At 45.7% G+C, this 25,592-nt stretch overlaps 1 protein-coding gene across 1 annotated transcript in view; it reads left to right on the top strand.

Moving 5' to 3' along the window:
• Window positions 1–24,694, top strand: part of LOC145348462 (disintegrin and metalloproteinase domain-containing protein 12-like) — a 313,921-nt gene extending 289,227 nt beyond the window's left edge. Inside the window, exons 18-19 of the mRNA XM_080196650.1 lie at window positions 13,777–13,926; window positions 24,671–24,694. Of these exons, the coding sequence (XP_080052776.1) occupies window positions 13,777–13,926; window positions 24,671–24,694 (174 nt within the window). The remainder of the gene's footprint in view (window positions 1–13,776; window positions 13,927–24,670) is intronic.
• The last annotated feature ends 898 nt before the right edge of the window (window positions 24,695–25,592 follow it).

The raw sequence follows: 25,592 nt of genomic DNA, 5'->3' as shown, positions 1-25,592 counted from the left end.
GTTGGTAAGTTAATGGAAAGGGTCCTGAGAGATAGGATTTATGACCATTTGGAAAGATTCACTTTCATCCAGGATAGTCAGCACGGTTTCGTGAGGGGTAAGTCCTGCCTCACAAATTTGATTAAATTCTTTGAGGAGGTAACTAAGTGTGTGGACGGAGGTAGAGCAGTTGATTTTGTGTACATGGATTTTAGAACATAAGAACATAAGAAATAGGAGCAGGAGTAGGCCATCTAGCCCCTCGAGCCTGCCCCGCCATTCAATAAGATCATGGCTGATCTGAAGTGGCTCAGTTCCACTTTCCCGCTTTCCCCCCATAACCCTTAATTCCCTTGCCTACCAAAAACCTATCTACCCGCGTCTTAAATATATTTAGCGAGGTAGCCTCCACCAGTTCAACGGGCAGAGAATTTCAGAGATTCACCACCCTTTGAGTGAAGAAGTCCTTCCTCAACTCCTATCTAAACTGCACCCCCCTTATCTTGAGGCTGTGCCCTCTTGTCCTGCTGTCCTTTCTGAGTGGGAAGAACCTCTCAACCTCTACCCGATCCACCCCCTTCATCATCTTATACATCTCAACAAGATCCCCCCTCATCCTCCAACGAGTACAAGCCCAGTCTATTCAGCCTCTCTTCATAGTTCAACCCCCTCAGCTCCGGTATCAGCCTAGTGAACCTCCTCTGCAATCCCTCCAAGGCCAAAATATCCTTGCGCAAGTGCGGTGACCAAAACTGCACACAGTACTCCAGCTGCGGCCTCACCAGTGCCCTGTACAGTTGCAGCAAGACCTCCCTACTTTTATATTCAATCCCCCTCGCTATGAAGGCAAGCATCCCATTTGCCTTCCTGACCACCTGCTGCACCTGTAGGCTGGGTTTTTGCGACTCATGCACAAGGACCCCCAGGTCCCTCTGCACCGTAGCATGCTGCAGCTTTTCGCCCTTTAAATAGTAATCCCTCCTACTATTATTCGTGCCAAAGTGGATAACCTCACACTTGCCAACGTTGTATTCCATCTGCTAGTAAGGCGTTTGATAAGGTTCCCCATGGTAGGCTGATGAAGAAGATAAGAAGGTGTGGGATAGAAGGAAATTTGGCCGATTGAATGAGTAACTGGCTGTCTCATAGAAGACAGAGGGTGGTGGTGGAAGGAAAATTTTCAGACTGGAGGCCAGTTACCAGCAGTGTACCGCAGGGGTCAGTGCTGGGTCCTCTGTTTTTTGTGATTTTGTGACTTGAAAGAAGGGGCTGAAGGGTGGGTTAATAAATGTCCTGACGACACCAAGATTGGTGGAGTAGTGGATGAGGTGGAGGGCTCTTGCAGGCTGCAAAGAGACATTGATAGGATGCAGAGCTGGGCCGAGAAGTGGCAGATGGAGTTTAACCCTGATAAGTGCGAGGTGATTCATTTTGGTAGGACAAACTTGAATGTGGATTACAGGGTCAACGGCAGGGTTCGAAGGAATGTGGAGGAACAGAGAGATCTTGAGGCTCATATCCACAGATATCTGAAGAGTGCAGAGGAGACTTACCAGGATGCTGCCTGGTTTAGAGGGTAGGTCTTATGAGGAAAGGTTGAGGGAGCTGGGGCTTTTCTCTTTGGAGCGGAGGAGGATGAGAGGCGACTTAATAGAGGTTTTTAAGATGATGAGGGGGATAGATAGAGTGGACCTGCAGAGACTATTTCCTTGGGTGGATTTTGCTGTTACTAGGGGGCACAACTATGAGGTTCATGGTGGGAGATACAGGAGGGATGTCCGAGGTAGATTCTTTACTCAGAGAGTGGTTTAAGTATGGAATACAGTGCTTGCAGCGATAGTGGGGTCGGACACTTTAGGAACTTTCAAGCGGTTATTGGATAGGCACATAGAACACTCCAGAATTATAGGGAGGGGATAGCTTGATCTTGGGATTGGACATAGCTCGACACAACATTGAGGACTGAAGGGCCTGTACTATGCTGTAATGTTCTATGTTTCTATTCAGCCTCTCCTGATAACTCAATCTATCAAGTCCTGATAGCATCCTAAGAAATCTTTTCTGCACTCTTTCTAGTTTAATAATATCCGTTCTATAATAGGGTGACCAGAATTGCACATTGTATTCAAAGTGTAGCCTTACCAATGTCTTGTACAACTTCAACAAGACATTCCAACTCCTGTATTCAATGTTCTGTCAAATGAAACCAAGCATGCCAAATGCCTTCTTCACCACTCTGTCCACCTGTGACTCTACTTTCAAGGAGCTATGAACATGTACCTCTCGATCTCTTTGTTCTGTAAGTTCCCCCAGTCCCCTGCCATTAAATGAGTAAGTCCTGCCCCGGTTCAGTCTAACAAAATGCGTCATCTCGCATTTGTCTAAATTAAACTGCATCTGCCATTCGTCATCTGCCAAGCACAGACCTGTGTCTGCGCTGTCGTATGTCGTGAAGGCTGCCTTGGAGAACGCTTACCTGAAGATCAGAGGCCAAATGCCTGTGACCGCTGAGGTGTTCCCTAACAGGAAGAAAGCAGTCTTGCCTGGTGATTGTCGAGCGATGTTCATTCATCCATTATCGTAGCTTCTGCATGGTCTCCCCAGTGTACCATGCCTCGGGACATCCTTTCCTGCAGCGTATCAGGTAGACAATGTTGGTCAAGTTGCAAGAGTATGTACCATGTACCTGGTGGATGGTGTTCTCACGTGAGATAATGGCATCCGTGTCGATGATCTGGCATTGATAATTTAAAACACCATAAATGATAATATAAAACTACACACCTGGTCAGGCTCGGTTCGACAATAATCGATTCAACTCCAGTTGTCTTTTAAAAGTATTTATTGAATGTGATTTACGACGTCGGGTCAGTCCTCCACCTAACATGAGATGGGTAAATAATACCCACTCCACTGCAGAAAGACTAACAACTTACTACGATTACACAAAGGACTTATACTCCTTTCCCGCTGAAGCATGCACGAAGGGCCTATCACTCGTTTCCAACACATTTTTCCAGATAAGGTATTTATGCTCCATTCATACTTATCTTGTATTTAACCAATCACTCCCTGCTGTACATAACTTCTTCCCACATGGCAGTCAGTGACTACATTCAGTAAAATGATCAGCAGCCATTATTCTTTGTTCTACAAAACTTGCAATTATCTGATTATGCCTACAATATACAATACTACAAAGCCCCCAAAGCACACATTCGCAAAACTAAAAGCCCTTTACATCCTCAACATGTCTTGCAAAGGTTGCTGTGGCAGGATTGTGTGGTGTAAGCGTTCTCCAAGGTGAAAGAACACAGAACACTATAGCACAGTACAGGCCCTTCAGCCCTCGATGTTGTGCCGAGCTATGTCCGAAACCAGAACAGAACCCATTGTTTCAGTTTCTCTTTATCTTTGGGCTAAGCTGACCATGTGGATCTTGCAGTCTGATTTTTTTGCTCCTCATTTTTATACAATAACAGGATGTAGCTCAAGGTTAGTTTGTTGTTTATTCAGCAACAGGATGACCTCTGTTGACCACAGGATAAGTGCTGGGCGCAGTTGGTCCTGCAGTCATGCACGTATTAGCTTTCAAAGGTCACAGTCTTAATTTTACTCTAATACCATCTTGACCCTGCAGGAGACGCGGGTTTTTGATAAGAGAGGGGATTAAGGGTTATGGGGAGAGGGCGGGAATGTGGAACTGAGCCACGACAGATCAGCCATGATCTTATTGAATGGCGGGGCAGGCTTGAAGGGCTAGATGGCCCACTCCTGCTCCTATTTCTTATGTTCTTATGAATGACCTGATTCCACTGGGGTGTACTGTGGACAATGGTCTGTTTGAGATTGTGTGGTTGTTTGAAGGCAAGAAGTGGGGGTGTGGGGATGGCCTCGGCAAGATGTTCATCTTCATCAATGATATGTTGAAGGCTTTGGAGAAGATGTCGTAGCTTCTCCGCTCTGGGGAAGTACTGGATGTTGAAGCAAACTACCCAGCCTTCAGGAGAACAGTGACTACAACACCACACAACCCTATCTTGTCAATGTTAAAATTAAACCAAAACAGGATTCATCATAATTGCTTTAAAATATCACAATTCTCAACCGTACCTATGAAAGACGATCATACTCTCTTCATCTTCTTACAACTTTTCAGACGCAACATTTGCCATTTTTTAGACAAATGCAGACACAATGAGCCCAAATCTCTGTCAATCCTAAACTTATTTTTTAAAGAATGCCTTGGCCATTGACCATTCTTAAAATTGAGGTAATTCAACACTTTATTTGATTTTAAAGTGTCGCATTAATCTTTATTCATCTGCAATTTCCACGTATCCACATGAGGGTGTTGTCATCCTTCTAATCTGCACTCACATTCCATCTATTGTTTTTGCTCTCTCTCTCTATCTCCGTTCGTTGATGGCTTTTCTTCTCTGCTCTTATTTTTTAACCCCTTACTTCCCTCTCTTTGATTTGATTTATTATTGTCACATGTGAAAAGTATTGCTTCTTGCACACTATACAAACAAAGCATACCGTTCACAGAGAAAGAAACAAGACAGTGCAGAATGTAGTGTTACAGTCAAAATTAAGGTGCAGAGAAAAATCAATTTAATGCACTAATTCTGTAAAAGACTGAATTAAAGCATTGTTAGAAAGTTTAAAAGAGTTAAAATGAAGTTTGAGAGGCATAGAACTAGATTAAAAGATAGAATTAAAGTTTATTTATTTATTAGTCACAAGAAATGCTTACAATAACACTAAAATGAAGTGACCGTGAAATTCCCCAAGTACCTAACCAGTACATCTTTCAGAATGTGGGAGGAAACGGGAGCACCCAGAGGAAACACATGCAGACAATGCCCAAGCTGGGAATTGAACCCAGGTGCCTGCTGCTGTGAAGCTGTGACACAGCAATGCAAACAGTTGCCCCGGGTCCCTGGCACTGTGAGACAACAGTGCTAATCACTGTCACCGTGCTGCCCCGGGTCCCTGGCACTGTGAGACAGCAGTGCTAATCACTGTGTCACCGTGCTGCCCCGGGCCCCTGGCACTGTGAGACAGCAGTGCTAATCACTGTGTCACCGTGCTGCCCTGGGTCCCTGGCACTGTGAGACAACAGTGCTAATCACTGTGCCACCGTGCTGCCCCAGGTCCCTGGCGCTGTGAGACAGCAGTGCTAATCACTGTGTCACCGTGCTGCCCCGGGCCCCTGGCACTGTGAGACAGCAGTGCTAACCACTGTGTCACCGTGCTGCCCCGGGTCCCTGGCGCTGTGAGACAGCAGTGCTAATCACTGTGTCACCGTGCTGCCCTGGGCCCTGGCACTGTGACACAGCAGTGCTAATCACTGTGTCATCGTGCTACCCCAGGTCCCTGGCACTGTGAGACAGCAGTGCTAACCACTGTGTCACCGTGCTGCCCCAGGCCCCTGGCACTGTGAGACAGCAGTGCTAGCCACTGTGTCACCGTGCTGCCCTGGACCCTGGCACTGTAAGACAGCAGTGCTTACCACTGTGTCACCGTGCTGCCCCGGGTCCCTGGCACTGTGAGACAGCAGTGCTAAGCACTGTATCACTCTCTGTCTTTCTCACTCTCTCTGTCTTTCTCTCTCTCTCCCTCTCTCATTGTCACTCTCTGTCTCTCTCTCTCGCTCTCTGTCTCTCTCTGTCTGTCTCCCTCTGTCTCTCTGTCTTTCTCCCTCTCTCTGTCTCTTTCTCTCTGTCTCTCTCCCCCTCCCTGTCTCTGTCTGTCTGTCTGTCTGTCTGTCTCTCTGTCTGTCTGTCTCTCTCTGTGTCTTTCTCTCTGTCCCTCTCTCTGTCTATTTCTGTGTGTGTCTATCTGTCTGTCTCCCTCTGTCTGTCCCTCTCACACTCTCTCTGTCTGTCTCTCTCTCCCTCTCTCCCTCCCTCTCTCAGTCTCTCTCTCTCTGTCTCTCTCCCTCTCTCTGTCTGTCTGTCTGTCTCTCTCTCCCTCGCTGTCTTTCTCTCTCTGTGTTAACCCCTTGAGTGCTGCCTTAAACTGACCCAGGGCTCTCACTGCTCTCCTGCCATCCTCCATAGACACCTATTGCGTTCTCTGTATTTTTAATCACCCCTGGATGCAGCCTTACAATTGTGTCGATAACCTCTGTTACCCAGTGGTGCTCTTGGGTGTTTTGAGGGTGGGCTTCTGCTTCAGCTTTGGTGGACTGACTGATCCGGGGTCCTTTTCATGCTGGGACCTTGATATTAAATGCCTGAAACTGCCCACACCTTCCCGAATCATGCGCCCCTCTCTCTGGATTAGCAGTGCAGGACAGTAGCATGTGTACGTCCAAGCCCTCCATCACCCGCCCCACCCCCCCAACTGCAGTTTTAACCCTTCAGTACCACTGGGCATTGATTCCGACTGTGACGGCCAACAGGGGCTCTTCTAACTAATTGGGGTGGTCAATATATAAACGTACTCACTCCCACTAGGAGTCTCGGCCTTTCGCCTGAAGCCAGTGACATCACCCTGCTCGCAAGGCTAAATTGTAAACGGGGTTTTTCTCTCGAAGCTATGTATTGCTAAACTGAGACTAATACAGAGACTCATGTCTCAAGCAGTATCCTGATTTTAAGATGTGCCTTTATTAACCAAATGATAAAATGGGAGAATTATATTAGGTAGCCCAGCACTCAAGGTATAGAATGTGGGCAGCACAATATCACTGAAACTCAATGCCTGCATGGGCAATTATACATTCCCAAAATTATATTTCCTACCTTGCCGGTGGACATAATCCAGTAAACATTCATACAAATCAGTCAATAATCATCACTGTCATTAACTCCAGACAATAGCAATACACATCCTGACCTCATGGGATTTCATTTGTCATTCATTACGAATGTTATCTCCTTTCTGTTGCCCAGTGACACAGAACACTGGACAGTGAGGTGGGAGAATGATTCCCACTGACTCAAACCCAACCGTCGTCCAACCCTGAGAAATCCCTTATGTCTGCCTTGTTATCAGTTTAGAGCTGGATGGTTCTATTCATCAAACTGGTGTTTGTAGCCATCTTGTTCCAGACAACTGCTGAGAATGTAGCTGCATTCAGTCGAACTATTGTCCTCTGGAATGCAGGCACTTTCTTCTATCTCATCCCATCAAGCCCTGCTGTATTTTGCTGTTGGCTGAAGCTTTCACAAGATGCCACTAAAAGTAAACTGCACCCATTTTATCAATTCAAAATACATGTTTAAATGAGAAATACTTATTATTCATACAGAGCTGACTTCAATAGCAACAGCGCTTGTCAGCCGTCTCAATGGCCTAAGATGATTCACTCTTAAGTCAGTATTGTTTTAGTGTTCTTAAACCCATGATTATGTGTTCTATTAGCCTAATTTAGCCCCCATACATCAGGAACCTTGGATGACAAAACATATTGAGGTTTTGGCCAGGAAAAGAGGGGGCATTTCTCAGTTACAAGCAGTTGGAATCATGGGATTCCCTGGAGGTACACAGAGGTTACAGGAGTATACTCAAGAAGGATATTAGGAGGGCCAAAGGGGGCATGAGGTAGCTTTGGCTGAGAGGATTAAGGTGAACCCAAAGGGTTTGTTTAAGTATATTAAAGAAAAAAGAATAACTAGAGGGAGAATAGAACCCCTCAAGGACAAATGTGGACACAAATGTGGAACCGCAGGAGGTGGTCGAGGTTCTCAATGAATATTTCTCCTCAGTAGAGAAAGACATGAAGACTTGGGAAGCTGGGAAAGTTAGTGCCGATATATTGAGGACGGTTCACATTACAGTAGAGGAGATGATGGGCGTATTAAAATACACAAAGGTGGCTAAATCCCCTGGCCCTGACCAGGTATATCCAAGAACACTGCGTGAGACTAGAGAAGAAATTGTGGGAGCCCTGGTTGAGATATTTGCATCATTAGCCATGGGTAAGATACCAGAAGACTGGAGGGTAGAAAATATTGTGCCCTTATTTAAGAATGTCTTCAAAGAGAAACCTGGGAATTATAGACTGGTAAGCCTAACATCTGGTGAGGATTCTGAGGGATAAGATATACAGGCATTTGGAAAGACAGGGTTTGATTAGGAGCTGTCAGCATGGCTTTGTGTGTGGGAGATCGTGCCTTACAAATTTGTTAGGGTTCTTTGATGAAATGACCAGGAAGGTTGATGAGGGCAGGGTGGTAGACGTAGTCTATATGGACTTCAGTAAGGCCTTTGATAAAGTTCCAAATGGGAGGCTGCTGTCGAAGGTTGGATCATATGGAATCCAAGGAGAGCAGGCAAATTGGATATACAATTGGCTTGGGGGGTGACACAGTTGTTAGCACTGCTGCCTCACAGCGCCAGGGATCCGCGTTCAGTTCCAGACTTGGGTCACTGTCTGTGTGGAGTTTGCACGTTCTCCCCATGTTTGCATGAGTTTTCTCTGGGTGCTCCAGTTTCCTCCCACAATCCAGGATGTGCAGGTGAGGTTGATTATCAATGCTAAATTAATCCTAGTGTCAGGGAGGTTAGCAGTGTAAATATGAGGTGTCACAGTATTTGGGCCTGGGTGAGATTGTGGTCGGTGCAGACTCGATGGGCCAAATGGCCTCCTTCTGCACTGTAGGGATACTATGATTCTATGGTGGTAGGAAGCAGAGGGTAATGGTGGAAGGATGCTTGTCAGACTGGAGGCCTGTAACTAGTGGTGTGCTTCAGAGGTCAGTGCTGGGCTCATTGCTGTTTGTTATCTCTCGATGATTTGGATAAGAATAGACAAGGCATCAGTAAGTTTGCAGATGTCACTAAAATAGGTGGAATGATAGACAGTGAGGAAGATGATCAATAATTGCAGCAGGATCTTGATCAGCTGGGGAAGTGGGCAAGAAATGGCAAATGGAATTCAATACAGACAAATAAGTGTGAGGTGTTACACTTTGGAAAGCCAAATCAAGTTAGGGCCTTAGGGAGTATTGTGGAACAGTGGGACCTTGAAGTTCAGGTGCACGGTTCTGTAAAGGTGAAGTCACAGATTGATAGGGCAGTGACGAAAGCTGTTGGCATGCTGGCCTTCATCAGTCAGGGCATTGAGTATAGAAGTTGGGAAGTTATGCTACAGTTGTACAGGACATTGGTGATGCCGCACCTGGAGTATTGTGTTCATTTTTGGTCGCCTTGCTTTAAAAAAGATGTTATTAAACTGGAGAGAGTGCAATGAGATTTACAAGGATATTGCCAGGACTCGAGGGACTAAGTTACAGGGAGAGATTGGACAGGCTAGGATTTTTCTGTTTTGAGTGTAGGAGACTGAGGGGTGATCTTATAGATGTATATAAGATAATGAGAGGCATGGATAGGGTGAATGCACTCAGTCTTTTTCCCAGGGTTGGGGAATCAAGAACTAGAGGGCATAGGTCTAAGTCAAGAGTGGAAAGAATTAATGGGAATCTGAGGAGCAATTTTTTTACTCCAGAGAGTGGCACATACGTGGAATGAGCTGCCAGAGGAAGTGGTTGAGGCAGGGACAGTGACAACATTTAAAAGGCATTAGGACAGACACATGGATAGGAAACATTTAGAGGGATTTGGGCCAAATGCAGGCAAATAGGTGAGCTTAGATGGGCATTATGGTCAGCATGGACCAGTATGGGACAAAGGGCCTGTCTCCATGCTGCAGATTCTATGGTTCCAGGAGGTGGTGATTTCACTGGGCAAGTACTCAATGCCCCAGGGGAATATTCTTAATGGTAAAATTAGAACTCAGGTATCAGGAAGATGGGGGGAAATGAGGAGGACAAAAAGGGGACACGAGATTGTTTTGGCAGATAAAGCAAAGGAGAATCCACAGAGCTTCTACAAGTACATAAAGGGCAAAAAAGTAACTGGGGAAAGAGTAGGACCTCTTAAGGATTGACAAGATCATCTATGTTCAGATCCACAAGAGATGGATGAGATCCTAAATGAATATTTCTCATCAGTATTTATTGTTGAGAGAAGCATGGATGTTAGGGAACTTGGGGAAATAAATAGTGATGTCCTGAGCGTACATATGATAGGGAAATAGGTGCTGGAAATGTTCAAGCGCATCAAGTAGATAAATCCCCGGCGCCTGATGAAGTGTATTCCAGGACATTGTGGGAGGCTAGGGAGGAAATTACGGGTCCCCTAGCCCAGTTATTTGAATCATTGATAGTCATGGATAGGGTGCCTGAAGATTGGAGAGTGGCAAATGTTGTGCCTTTGTTTAAAAAGGGCTGCAAGAGAAAACCTGGGAACTACAGGCCAGTGAGCCTCATGTCTGTGGTGGGTAAGTTGTGAGTCGTTTTGAGAGACAGAACCTGTAAGCAAGGACTGATTAGGGGCAGTTCGCGTGGCTTCCTTAGTTGAAAATCATGTCTCACAAATTTGATTGAGTTTTTTGAAGGGGTAACCAAGAAGGACGAGTGAGGAGAGTCAGTTGATGTTGTCTACATGGACTTTAGTAAGACTTTTAACAAGGTACCACATGGTAGGTTGTTGCATAAGGTTAAATCGCACAGGATCCTGTGTGAGGTAGCCAAATGCTTACAAAATTGGCTTGATGACAGAATGTGGAGATGCCAGCGTTGGACTGGGGTAAGCAAAGTAATAAGTCTCACAACACCAGGTTAAAGTCCAACAGGTTTATTTGGTAGCACCATCCAGTGGGAGTTGTGCTCATCCCTGGTCTCTAAACAAAGAAAATAAAAATTATGATCTATCAAGCCCTGGTTCTACTCTGGGAGAGGACTGTGACATCAGCTGGAATTTGAATAGCAGTTAAGAGTCACCCACATAGAACATAGAACATTACAGCGCAGAACAGGCCCTTCGGCCCACGATGTTGCGCCGACCAGTTAAAACAATGACCCACTAACCTAAACCAATCCCTTTTCGTCCATAAACCTATCCACGGATCTCTTAAACGCCCCCAAACTAGGCACATTTACAACCGCAGCAGGCAGGGCATTCCAATCCCGCACCACCCTCTGGGTAAAGAACCTACCCCTGACATCCGTCCTATAACTACCCCCCCTTAATTTAAAGCCATGCCCCCTCGTGCTAGCTTTCTCCATCCGAGGAAAAAGGCTATCACTGTCCACCCTATCAAAACCTCTAATCATCTTACATGTTTCAATAAGATCCCCTCTTAGCCTCCTTCTTTCCAGCGAAAACAACCCCAAATCCTTCAGTCTCTCCTCATAGGACCTCCCCTCCATACCAGGCAACCAAATAAACCTGTTGGACTTTAACCTGGTGTTGTGAGACTTATTACTTTGCTTACCCCAGTCCAACCTGACCATGCTGCCCAGTTTTTACCACTAAGCTGGCCTCAATTAGAGTCACAGAGTCAGAGACATTTACCGCATGGAAACAGGCCCTTCGGCCCAAGTTGTCCACGCTGCCCTGGTTCTTGCAGCTGCGTCTTTAACTCAGAACACGTTCTTTGCTTTTTACTTTAACTCCAGGCAGAAGGTCGTCTACCATAAGGCATAGAATTAATGTGAGAGGTGGTATTTATATAGATGATCTGGAGGAGGGAACTGAGTGCAGGATGTCGAAATTTGCTGATGACACCAAGACTGGGGGAACGGCAAATTGTGCGGAGGGTGTGGAGAGTGTGCAGAAGGATCTAGATAGGCTGGGCGAATGGGCCAGGAAATGGCAAATGGAATTTAATGTTGGCAAGTGTGAGGTGGTCCACTTTGGTAGGAAAAATGGTAGGAAGGACTATTACTTACGAGGTGAAAAACTGCAGCAGGCGACGGTGCAGAGGGACCTCGGGGTCCTTGTGCATGAGTCGCAAAAACCCAGCTTGCAGGTGCAGCAGGTGGTCAGGAAGGCGAATGGGATGCTGGCCTTTATAGCGAGGGGGATTGAATATAAAAGTAGGGAGGTCTTGCTGCAGCTGTATAGGGCATTGGTGAGGCCGCAGCTGGAGTACTGTGTGCAGTTTTGGGCGCCGCACCTGCGCAAGGATATTTTGGCCCTGGAGAGAGTGCAGAGGAGGTTTACTAGGCTGATACCGGAGTTGAGGGGATTGAGCTATGAGGAGAGGCTGAATAAACTAGGCTTGTACTCGTTAGAGTTTAGAAGAATGAGGGGAGATCTCATTGAGACGTATAAGATGATGAATGGGATGGATAGGATAGAGGTGGAGAGACTCTTCCCGCTCAAAAAAGACAGTAGGACTAGGGGGCACAGCCTCAAGATAAAGGGGAGGCGGTTTAGAACGGAGTTGAGGAGGAACTTCTTCACTCAAAGGGTGGTGAATCTCTGGAATTCTCTGCCCGTTGAAGTGGTGGAGGCTCGCTAAATATTTTTAAGAGGCGGGTTGATGGGTTCTTGATAAGAGAGGGGATTAAGGGTTATGGGGAGAGGGCGGGAAAGTGGAACTGAGCCACGACAGATCAGCCATGATCTTATTGAATGGCGGGGCAGGCTCGAAGGGCTAGATGGCCTACTCCTGCTCCTATTTCTTATGTTCTTATGTTCTTATGTAAGTTTAGGGGAGACAGGTGGGGAAAGTTTTTCACACAGAGCGTGGTGGGTGCCTGGAACAAATTGCCTGTGGAGGTTGTGGAAGCAAGCATGTTAGTAGCAGCTTTCAACATGTTTCTTGATACACACATGAGCAGGAGGCAAACAGTATATCGGTACAGGCTTAGAACATAGAACACTACAGCACAAACAGGCCCTTCAGCCCACAAGTTGCGCCGATCACATCAATACTTACCAAGCCATAGAACTATCTGTAACTTCCAATGCCATTAGATCCCATAAACTCATCCAGAAGTCTTTGAAAAGACCCCAGTGAGTTCGCCTCTACCACCACCGACGGCAGCCGATTCCACTCACTCACCACCCTCTGAGTGAAAAACTTTCCCCTAACATCTCCTCTGTACTTGCTTCCCAGCACCTTAAACCTGTGTCCTCTCATAGCGACCATTTCAGCCCTGGGAAATAGCCTCCGAGAATCCACCCTATCTGTTTCTCTCAACATTTTATAAACCTCTATCAGGTCGCCTCTCAACCTTCGTCTCTCCAGGGAGAAGAGACCAAGCTCCCTCAACCTATCTTCATAAGGCATGCCTCCCAATCCAGGCAACATCCTTGTAAATCTCCTCTGCACCCTCTCAATAGCTTCCACATCCTTCCTGTAGTGAGGCGACCAGAACTGCGCACAGTACTCCAAGTGGAGGGGCTTGGGGGGGTGCCGAAGGGCCTGTTCCTGTGCTGTATTGTTCCTCATTCTCTTTTGTTCACCCAACGGGTCCTTTTACACCTTTGTGTGTGGTTTGATCCTTTAAGTGTCTTTCTGAGACATTCTTTTTGTGGTTTTTGAGATTTCATTTTGTCTTTTTTTTGGAATTTTGCTTTCTGCAGCTCCTTTGTCCTGTTTTCATCTTTTCTGGCACCAGCTTACAACCAACTGGGCCTGGGTAAGATGCTCTTTCAAACAGTGGTGGGCTGAGTGGAATGGAATCCTTCTGTAATCCAGGGAATCCATGGATTTTGCCTTTGAAGAGAAACACAGAAACACAAAAAGTTAAACTTACATAAAGTTATGTCTTATTTTTAATACTGACAAATAAAAATCTAGATTATTTAAACTACCTCTGATCCCTCTGAAATGGCCATGTAAACCAGTTAGTTAAAGAGCAATTAGGGATTAAGTTAATGTTGGCCCTGCCAGAAATAATTCCAAAATTCATTTGTTACTATTTTCTTTCATATAAATGTTATTTATTAACAGTAAAGTAATTTGAAATGTATATTCTGTTTCAGGTTTGTAACAGTAATGACAACTGTCACTGTCGGGATGGCTGGGCTCCTCCATTTTGTAATTCCCCTGGGTCAGGTGGCAGCATTGACAGCGGACCAATGAATCACACAAAAACAGGTTGCATTTCAGTTATTTACTGTCTTAATTTAAAGGTATGTCCCCTCGTGTTAGCCGTCACCATCAGAGGAAAAAGGCTCTCATTATCCACCCTATCTAACCCTCATCTTGTATGCCTCAATTAGGTCACCTCTCAACCTTCTGCTTTCCAACAAAAACAACCTCAAGTCGCTCAGCCTTTCCTCATAAGACCTTCCCACCATACCAGGCAACATCCTGGTAAACCTCCTCTGCACCCTTTCCAATGCCTCCACATCCTTCTTATAATGTGGCGACCAGAACTGTATGCAGTACTCCAAGTGCGGCTGCACCAGAGTTTTGTACAGTTGTAACATGACCTCACGGCTCCGAAATTCAATCCCTCTACGAATAAAAGCTAACACACCGTACGCCTTCTGAACAACCTTATCAACCTGGGTGCCAACTTTCAGGGATCTATGCACATCTACACCAAGATCTCTCTGCTCGTCAACACTACCAAGAGTCCTTCCATTAGCCCTATATTCTGTACTCCTGTTACTCTTTCCAAAGTGAATCACCTGACACTTTTCCGTATTAAACGCCATCTGCCACCTCTTGGCCCAGCTCTGCAGCTTATCTATGTCCCTCTGCAAACTGTAACATCCATCCTCACTGTCTACAACTCCTCCAACTTTGGTGTCGTCAGCAAATTTACTAATCCATCCTTCTACACCCTCATCCAGGTCATTTATAAAAATGACAAACAGCAGTGGCCCCAAAACAGATCCTTGAGGTACACCACTTGTAACTGAACTCCAGGTTGAATATTTCCCATCAACTACCACCCTCTGTCTTCTATCAGCTAGCCAATTCCTGATCCAAACTGCTAAATCACCCTCAATCCCATACATCTGCATTTTCTGCAGTAGCCTACCATGGGGAATCTGATCAAACGCTTTGCTAAAATCCATATACACCACGTCAACTGCCTTACCCTTATCCACCTCTTTGGTCACCTTTTCAAAAAACTCAATAAGGTTTGTGAGGCACGACCTACCCTTCAGAAAACCGCATTGACTATCCCTAAACAATTTATTTCCCTCTAGATGATTATAATCCTATCCCTTATAATTCTTTCCAAAACTTTGCCAACAACAGAAGTAAGGCTCACCAGTCTATAATTCCCAGGATGGTCTCTTCTCCACTTCTTGAACAAGGGGACAACATTTGCGATCCTCCAGTCTTCCAGCACTCTACCTGCTGCCAATGACGACATGAAGATCAAAGCCAAAGGCTCTGCAATCTCCTCCCTAGCTTCCCAGAGAATCCTAGGTTAAATCCCATCCAGCCCAGGGGATTTATCTATTTTCAGACTCTCAAGAATTGCTAACACCTCCTCCTGAAGTACTTCAATCCCGTCTAGTCTAAAAGCCTGTATCTCAGTATTCTCCTCGACTACATTGACTTTTTCCTGTGTGAATACTGAAGAAAAATATTCATTTAGTGCCTCTCCTATCTCTTCATGCTCCACACACAACTTCCCACGACTGTCTCTGATTGGCCCTAATCTTGCTCTTCTTAACACTTCTAGCTCTTCTTAACACTCCCTTTAGTTCCTTCCTGGCTAATTTATAACTCTCCAGTGCTCCAACTGAGCCTTCACGTCTCATCTTTACATAAGCCTCCTTCTTCCTCTTCATCAGAGATTCAACTTCTTCAGTACACCACGGTTCCCTTGCTCGACCACTTTCTCCCTGCCTGACAGGTACATATTTATCAAGGACTCGCAGTTGCTGCTCCTTGAATAAGCTCCACATTTCAGTTGTTCCCAGCCCCAGCAGTTTCCCACTCCAACCTACGTACCCTAAATCTCACCCAATAGCCTTATAATTATCTTTCCCCCAGCTATAACTTCTGCCCTTCGGTTTATACCTATCCCTTTCCATCACTAAGTTAAACATAACTGAATTGTAGTCACTATCACCAAAGTGCTCACCTACCTCCAAGTCTAACACTGGTCTGATTCATTACCCAGTACCAAATCCAATGTAGCTTCACCTCTTGTTGGCCTATCTGCATACTGTGTCAGGAAACCTTCCTGCACACGTTGGACAAAAACTGACCCCTCTAACGTGCTTGAACTATAGCTTTTCCAATCGATATTTGTAAAGTTAAAGTCCCCCATAACAACTACCCTGTTACTTTCGCACCTATCCAGGGTCATCTTTGCTATCCTTTCCTCTACATCTCTGGAACTTTTTGGAGGTCTCTAAAAAACTCCCAGCAGGGCGACCTCTCCTTGCTTGTTTCTAATCTCAGCCCATACTACCTCAATAGACAGGTCCACATCAAACGTCCTTTCTGCCACCTGTCTGTGACAGGTTTGGACCAAGTGAGCATTGATTCACGAAAGGGAAATCATGCTTGACAAATCTTCTGGAATTTTTTTTGAGTATGTGACCAGTAGAGTGGACAAGGGTGAACCAGTGGATGTTGTGTATCCGGACTTTCAAAAGGCTTTTGACAAGTTCCCGCACAAGAAATTAGTGAGCAAGATCACAATTCACGCTATTGGGAGTGATGTATTGATGTTCAGAGAACTGGTTGGCAGACAGGAAGCAAAGAGTGAGAATAAATGGGTCCTTTTCAGAGTGGCAAGCAGTGAATGCAGGATTCAGTGCTGGGACCCCAGCTATTCACAATATACAATAATGATTGGATGAAGCAATTGAATGCAATATCTCCAAATTTGCAGGCGACAGTAAGCTGGGTGGCAGTGTGTCCTGTGAGGAGGTTGCTATGAAGCTGCAGAGTGACTTGGATAGGCTGGCTGAGTGGTCAAATACTTGGCAAATGGAATACAATATGGATAAATGTAAGGTGATCCACTTTGTTGGCAATAACAGGAAGGAAGATTATTATCTGAATGGTGGCAGTTTAGGAAAGTGGGAAGTGCAACGTGACCTGGGTGTGATGATGATGCAGGATGTTTCCTGCGGCGTTTCAGGTATGAAGAGAGGGTGGTTAGGCTGGGGTTGTTTTCCTTGCAGCAGAGAAGGCTGAAGAGGCGGTGGGGTGAGCGGGGGGTGGGAATGTGATTGAGGCATACAAAATTATGAGGGGCATTGACAGAAGAAGGCGTTCTATAGGTATGTTAAGAACAGAAGGTTGGTTAGGGCAAGATTAGGGCCAGTTACAGACAGCAGAGGGAAGTTGTGTGTGGAACCGGAAGAGATTGGAGAGGCATTGAACCAATATTTCTCTTCGGTGTTCACACAGGGGGACATAAATGTAGCTGAGGAGAACACTGGGTTGTAGGGGTGTAAACTAGACAGTATTGCAGTTGATAAGGGGGATGTGCTGGATATTCTTGAGGGTTTGAAAATAGATAAGTCCCCTGGTCCGGACGGGATTTACCCTAGGATTCTCTGGGAAGCAAGAGAGGTGATTGCAGAGCCTCTGGCTCTGATCTTCAGGTCGCCGTTGGTCTCTGGTATAGTACCGGAAGATTGGAGGATAGCGAATGTTGTCCCATTGTTTAAGAAGGGGAACAGAGACTTCCCCGGGAATTATAGACCGGTGAGTCTTACTTCTGTTGTGGGCAAGGCTTTAGAAAAAATTATTAGGGATAGGATTTATAGTTATTTGGAGAGTAATGAATTGATTGGAGATAGTCAGCATGGTTTTGTGGAGGGTAGGTCGTGCCTTACTAACTTTATTGAGTTTTTTGAGAAAGTGACCAAAGAGGTGGATGGGGGTAAGGCAGTTGACGTGGTATATATGGATTTTAGTAAGGCGTTTGATAAGGTTCACCATGGTAGGCTTCTGCAGAAAATGCAGATGTATGGGATTGAGGGTAATCTAGGAAATTGGATCAGGAATTGGCTAGCAGATAGGAGACCCAGGGTGGTGAATATTCGTCATGGAGTTCAGTTACGAGTGGTGTGCCTCAGGGATCTGTTTTGGGGCCACTGCTGTTTGTAATTTTTTATTAATGATCTGGATGAGGGTATAGTTGGGTGGATTAGTAAATTTGCTGATGACACCAAAGTCGGAGGTGTGGTAGATTGTGAGGAAGGGTGTCATAGTTTGCAGGGAGACTTAGACAGGTTGCAGAGCTGGGCCGAGAGGTGGCGGATGGAGTTTAATGCGGAGAAGTGTGAGGTAATTCACTTTGGTAGGAATAACAGATGTGTCGAGTATAGGGCTAACGGGAGGACTCTGAATAGTGTGGATGACCAGAGGGATCTAGGTGTATGTGTACATAGATCCCTGAAAGTTGGGAATCAAGTAGATAAGGTTGTTAAGAAGGCATACGGTGTCTTAGCGTTTATTGGTAGGGGGATTGAATTTAGGAGTTGCAGCGTCATGTTGCAACTGTACACAACTCTGGTGCGGCCGCACGTGGAGTATTGTGTGCAGTTCTGGTCCCCACATTATAGGAAGGATGTGGAGGCTTTGAAGAGGGTGCAGAGGAGGTTTACCAGGATGTTGCCTGGTATGGAGGGGAGGTCCTATGAGGAGAGACTGAGGGATTTGGGGTTGTTTTCGCTAGAAAGAAGGCGGCTAAGAGGGGATCTTATTGAAACATGTAAGATGATTAGAGGTTTAGATAGGGTGGACAGTGATAGCCTTTTCCCTCGGATGGAGAAAGCTAGCACGAGGGGGCATGGCTTTAAATTAAGGGGGGGTAGTTATAGGACGGATGTCAGGGGTAGGTTCTTTACCCAGAGGGTGGTGAGGGATTGGAATGCCCTGCCTGCTGCAGTTGTAAATGCACCTAGTTTGGGAGCATTTAAGAGATCCGTGGATAGGTTTATGGATGGAAAGGGATTGGTTTAAGTTAGAGGGTCATTGTTTTTTAACTGGTCGGCGCAACATCGTGGGCCGAAGGGCCTGCTCTGCGCTGTAATGTTCTATGTTCTATGTTCTAAGAAAGACTTCCCCTCAGTAGATGTGTCAATAACCAGAGGCAGCAGCTATAAGGTTAAGGGCAAGAATTTTACAGGGAGCTTGAGGAACCTGTTCACCCAGTTGTAGGAATCTGGAACTCACTGCCTGAAAGGGTGGTAAAGGCAGGAACCCTCACAGCATTTAAGCAGCATTTAAATGAGCATGTGAAATGGCACATGACGTCAGGCTACTGAGCAAGTGTTGTAAAATGGGATTACAATAGATAGGGACTTGATGGGTGGTAGATTATTACTTGAATGGTGAAAATTGAGAGAGGTGGATACTACCTGAGATCTTCGAGTCCTTATGCATCCACAGCTGAAAGTAAGTGCACAGATACAGCACGCAGAAAAGAAGGCAAATGGTATGTTGGTCTTCATAGCAAGAGGATTTGAGTATAGGGATAGGGATGTTTTAATACTGATAGACACTGATCGACGCTGACTAATACTGATAGACAGTGACCGATGCTGACTTATACTGATAGACACTGACAGGCACTGACTAACACTGAAAGGCACTGACGAATACTGACAGACACTGAGTAATACTGACAGACACTGACAGGCACTGACACTATTAGTCCTGTACTAACAGGTCTATCAGCAATAGATGTGGTTTATATGGACTTCAGCAAGGCATCTGATAAGGTGCCCCATGCAAGGCTTATCGAGAAAGTGAGGGGGCATGGGATCCAAGGGGACATTGCTTTGTGGATCCAGAATTGGCTTGCACAGAAGGCAAAAAGTGGTTATAGATGGGTCATATTCTGCATGGAGGTTGGTCATCAGTGGAGTGCCGCAGAGATCTGTTCTGGGAACCTTACTATTTGTGATCTTTATAAATGACCTGGATGAGGAAGTGGAGGGATGGGTTGGTAAGTTTGCTGATGACACAAAGGTTGGAGATGTTGTGGATAGTGTGGAGGGACGTCAGAAGTTGCAGCGAGACATAGAACATAGAACATTACAGCGCAGAACAGGCCCTTCGGCCCACGATGTTGCGCCGACCAGTTAAAAAGCAATGACCCTCTAACCTAAACCAATCTCTTTCCATCCATAAACCTCTCCACGGATCTCTTAAACGCCCCCAAACTAGGCACATTTACAACTGCAGCAGGCAGGGCATTCCAATCCCTCACACCCTCTGGGTAAAGAACCTACCTCTGACATCCGTCCTATAACTACCACCCCTTAATTTAAAGCTATGCCCCCTCGTGCTAGCTTTCTCCATCCGAGGAAAAAGGCTATCACTGTCCACCCTATCCAAACCTCTAATCATCTTATATGTTTCAATAAGGTCCCCTCTTAGCCGCCTTCTTTCTAACGAAAACAACCTCAAATCCCTCAGTTTCTCCTCATAGGACCTCCCCTCCATACCAGGCAACATCCTGGTAAACCTCCTCTGCACCCTCTCCAATGCCTCCACATCCTTCCTATAATGTGGGGACCAGAACTGCACACAATACTCCACGTGCAGCCGCACCAGAGTTTTGTACAGTTGCAACATGACGCTGCGGCTCCTAAATTCAATCCCCCTACCAATAAACGCTAAGAACCGTATGCCTTCTTAACAATCTTATCTACTTGATTCCCAACTTTCAGGGATCTATGTACACATACACCTAGATCCCTCTGTTCATCAACACTATTCAGAGTCCTACCGTTAGCCCTATACTCTACACATCTGTTATTCGTGCCAAAGTGAATTACCTCACACTTTTCCGCATTAAACTCCATCTGCCACCTCTCGGCCCAGCTCTGCAACTTGTCCAAGTCTCTCTGTAAACTATGACACCCCTCCTCACTATCTACCACACCTCCGACTTTGATGTCATCAGCAAATTTACTTATCCACCCAACTATACCCTCATCCAGATCATTTATAAAAATTACAAACAGCAGTGGTCCCAAAACAGATCCCTGAGGCACACCACTTGTAACCGAACTCCATGACGAATACTTACCATCAACTACCACCCTCTGTCTCCTATCTGCTAGCCAATTCCTGATCCAATTAACTAAGTCACCCTCAATCCCATACATCTGCATTTTCTGCAGAAGCCTTCCATGGTGAACCTTATCAAACACCTTACTAAAGTCCATATATACCACGTCAACTGCCTTACCCCCATCCACCTCTTTGGTCACTTTCTCAAAAAACTCAATAAAGTTAGTAAGGCACGACCTACCCTCCACAAAACCATGCTGACTATCTCCAATCAATTCATTACTCTCTAAATAACTATAAATCCTATCCCTAATAATTTTTTCTAAAACCTTGCCCACAACAGAAGTAAGGCTCACCGGTCTATAATTCCTGGGGACGTCTCTGTTCCCTTTCTTAAACAATGGGACAACATTCGCTATCCTCCAATCTTCTGGCACTATACCTGTGACCAACGACGACCTGAACATCAGAGCCAGAGGCTCTGCAATCGCCTCTCTTGCCTCCCAGAGAATCCTAGGGTAAATCCCGTCTGGCCCAGGGGACTTATCTATTTTCAAACCCTCAAGAATATCTAGCACATCCTCCTTATCAACTGCAATACTATCCAGTTTACAACCCTGTAACCCAGTGTTCTCCACAGCTGCATTTATGTCTCCCTGCGTGAATACTGAAGAGAAATATTGGTTCAATGCCTCTCCAATCTCTTCCGGTTCCACACATAACTTCCCACTGCTGTCTCTAACTGGCCCTAATCTTGCCCTAACTGATCTTCTGTTCTTAACATATCTATGGAATGCCTTAGGATTCTCCTTAATCCTATCAGCCAAAGTCTTCTCATGTCCTCTTTTAGCCCTTCTTAACTCACTCTTTAACTCCCTCCTAGCCAATCTAAAGCTTTCCAGTGCACTACCTGAGCCCTCAAGTCTCATCCTGACATAAGCCTCCTTTTTCCTTTTAACCAGCGAGTCAACTTTTTTAGTGCACCACGGTTCCCTAGCTCGACCAATTCCTCCTTGCCTGACAGGGACATACCTATCAAGGACTCGCAGTAGCTGCTCCTTGAAAAAACTCCACATTTCGGACGTTCCCAGACCCTGTAGTCTCCTAGTCCAACCTATGCTTCCTAATTCTCTCCTAATAGCCTCATAATTACCCTTCCCCCAGCTAAAACTACTGCCCCGAGGTTCATGCCTATCCCTTTCCATCACTAAGGTGAACGTAACTGAATTGTGGTCACTATCACCAAAATGCACACCAACTTCCAAGTCTAACACCTGGTCTGGCTCATTTCCCAGCACCAAATCCAATATAGCCTCACCTCTAGTTGGCCTATCTACATACTGAGTCAAAAAACCTTCCTGCACGCTTTGTACAAAAACTGACCCCTCTAATGAGCTAGACCTATAGCTATTCCAATCAATATTAGTAAAGTTAAAGTCCCCCATAACAATTACCCTATTACTTTCACTCCTATCCAGGATCGTCTCCGCAATCCTTTCCTCAACCTCTCTAGAACTTTTAGGAGGTCTATAAAAGACTCCCAACAGGGTCACCTCTCCTCTCCTATTTCTAATCTCAGCCCATACTACCTCAACAGACAAGTCCTCATGAAACTTCCTCTCTGACACTGTGATACAATCCTTGACTAATAATGCTACCCCTCCCCCCCTTCTACCTCCTTCTCTACTCCGACTGAAGCATTTGAACCCCGGAACCTGCAACAACCATTCCTGTCCCTGCTTTATCCATGTCTCTGAAATGGCCACAACATCAAAGTTCCAGGTACTGATCCACGCTGCAAGTTCATCCACTTTATTGCGAATACTCCTCGCATTAAAGTATACGCATTTCAAACCCTTCTCTGCTCCACCCCCACGATGCCGTGCATTGCAGTCCCCATCTATGCCCCCCTCACTTTCATCCCTGCTACTCAGGGTCCCACCCCCCCCTCTGAATCAGTTTAAACCCCCCTGCATAGCCTTTGCAAATTTTCCCCCCAAGATATTGGTTCCCCTCTGATTCAGGTGTAGACCATCACTCTTGTAGAGGTCCCACCTTCCCCAGAATGAGCCCCAATTGCTCAAGAACCTGAACCCCTCCCTCCTGAACCATCCCCTCAGCCACGAGTTCAAACTTTCCCTCTCTCTGTTCCACTCTAAACTATCCCGTGGCACAGGCAAGAGTCCCGAGATAACCACTCTGTCTGACTTGGCCTTAAGTTTCCACCCCAACTCCATAAATTTCTGCTTAATATCCCCTTCCCTTAACCTCCCTATGCCATGCGTCCCCACATGAACTGTGACTTGGGGCTGATTTCCCTCTCCCTTAAGAGTCCTGAACACCCTCTCTGAAACATCCCGGACCCCAGCCCCTGGGAGGCAACACACCAGCCCTGAGTCCCTACCATTACTTCTGACTCTCCTATCCGTCCCCCTAACTGTGGAGTCCCCAATCACCAGGCCCAATCTTTTACATCCCCTAACCACCTGAGCCTTCACAACAGGCTCACCTCCAGAGACCTGCTCCCTTTGGCTATCTCCAGTTGATTCCTCCTCAACTGTAGCCTCCAGGACAGAAAACCTATTTTGGAGGGGAACAGCCCCAGGGGACTGTCCCCCTAATTGCTTCTTTCCCCTCTTCCTAGCAGTTAACCAAGACTCATTTTTCGGAGTGACTATCTCCTTGTAACTCCTATCGATGTCCGCCTCAGCCTCCCAAATTATCCGGAGTTCCTCCAATTCCAACTCCAGCTCCTTAACACGCTCCTCCGGAAGCTGCAATCGTATACACTTCCTACAGGTAAAATCAGCAGAAACACTACTGGTGTCCCTCACCACATACATACCACAGGAGGTGCAGCTTACTGCCTGAACTGCCATCCCTGAAACAATTTCCAGCAGGAAAAAAAAACTTCCCACACACTTATAATTAGGTTAGAGGGGGTGGGAGGGTGGGATTCTCTACCAGTGTAGAGGATCGCGTATCCTCTCTGTGCCAATTTATAGGGTCAGAGACCCGAAAAAAAACTACAAATACCGGTAAGCGTCCTAGTGACAGAGTAATACTGACAGTCACTGACTAATACTGATCGACACTGACAGTCACTGAGTAATACTGATAGACACTGACAGTCGCTGAGTAATACTGACCGACACTGACAGTCACTGAGTAATACTGATAGACACTGACAGTCACTGAATAATACTGATCGACACTGACAGTCACTGAGTAATACTGTTAGACACTGACAGTCACTGAGTAATACTGATAGACACTGACAGTCGCTGAGTGATACTGACCGACACTGACAGTCACTGAGTAATACTGATAGACGCTGACAGGCACTAAGTAATACTGATAGACACTGACAGTCACTGAGTAATACTGATCGACACTGACAGTCACTGAGTAATACTGATCGACAGTGACAGTCACTGAGTAATACTGATAGACACTGACAGTCACTGAGTAATACTGACCGACACTGACAGTCACTGAGTAATACTGATAGACACTGACAGTCACAGAGTAATACTGATCGACACTGACAGTCACTGACTAATACTGATAGACATTGACAGTCACTGACTAATACTGATAGACACTGACAGTCACTGAGTAATACTGACAGACACTGACAGTCACTGAGTAATACTGATCGACACTGACAGTCACTGAGTAATACTGATAGACACTGACAGTCACTGAATAATACTGATCGACACTGACAGTCACTGAGTAGTACTGACAGACACTGACAGTCACTGACTAATACTGATCGACACTGATGGACACCGCCTAATACTGATGGATGCTGATACTACATTGCTAATCTCAGCTGAAGTTTCAAACTCATGTTCATGAACACAGAATGCCTGATTTATTGCTGATATTTCTGTATTTTACTTTCTCCAGCTACATCAGCTGAGACAACAGTAAAAGATACAACTATCACAACAGTGACACAGCAACATAGCAGTTTGACTCCAGGTAAGAATTCTCTCCAGTTTCGTAAACACTGAGTATATCAGAAAATAATATTATCCAATTTACAATGTTCAAAATAGGAAGTGCAACACGGCCTGGGTGTGATGATGGAACAGTCACTCAATATTGGCGTGCAAGTATAGCAGGCGGTGAGGAAAGCTAATGGCATGCTGCCTTCATTGCCACATGATTTGAGTAAGAATGTCTTGCTGCAGTTCCAGAAGGCTTCCTTGAGGCCACACCTTGAATATTGTGTGCAGTTTTGTTCTCGTAGTCTGAGGAAAGACGTTCTTGTTATTGAGGGAGTCCAGCAAAGGTTCACCAGAATGATTCCGAGAATGGCAGGACTGACATATGGAGAGATTTTATCGACTGGGCTTGTACTCGCTGGAGTTTAGAAGAATAAGAGAGGATCTCACAGAAACATATAAAATCCTGATGGGACTAGACAGGCTGGATGCAGGGGAAGAGTGTTCCCGATGATGGGGAACTTCAGAGCTCGGGTTCGCAGTCTAAGAATAAGAGATAATCCTTTCAGGACTGAGATGAGGAAAAACAAATATGGGTCCATTATAAGTGGAGACTGGAGAATGTTTATTGGAAATTCTAGGAGGACTAACAAAGAAAGAGGATACATAATGAGTGATAAATGCTAGGAAGTACAGAGGACCAGAGGGAATTGGGATGCATGTCCAAAATTCCAGCAGAACAGGTAGCTATGGTGGTTGAGAAGCCATGTGGATACATGCCTTTATTAAGTCATGGAAGATCAGAGCAGAGTGATTATGATGGAGCTGCATAAAGTACTTGTTCAGCAACAACTAGAGCACCTTGTGATTGCACTGGAAAA

Source organism: Carcharhinus amblyrhynchos, chromosome 1 (genome assembly GCF_965287045.1).
Source record: "Carcharhinus amblyrhynchos chromosome 1, sCarAmb.v2.hapA, whole genome shotgun sequence".
Classification (NCBI taxonomy): Eukaryota; Metazoa; Chordata; class Chondrichthyes; order Carcharhiniformes; family Carcharhinidae; genus Carcharhinus; species Carcharhinus amblyrhynchos.
This window is presented reverse-complemented; position numbering and strand designations above follow the sequence as displayed.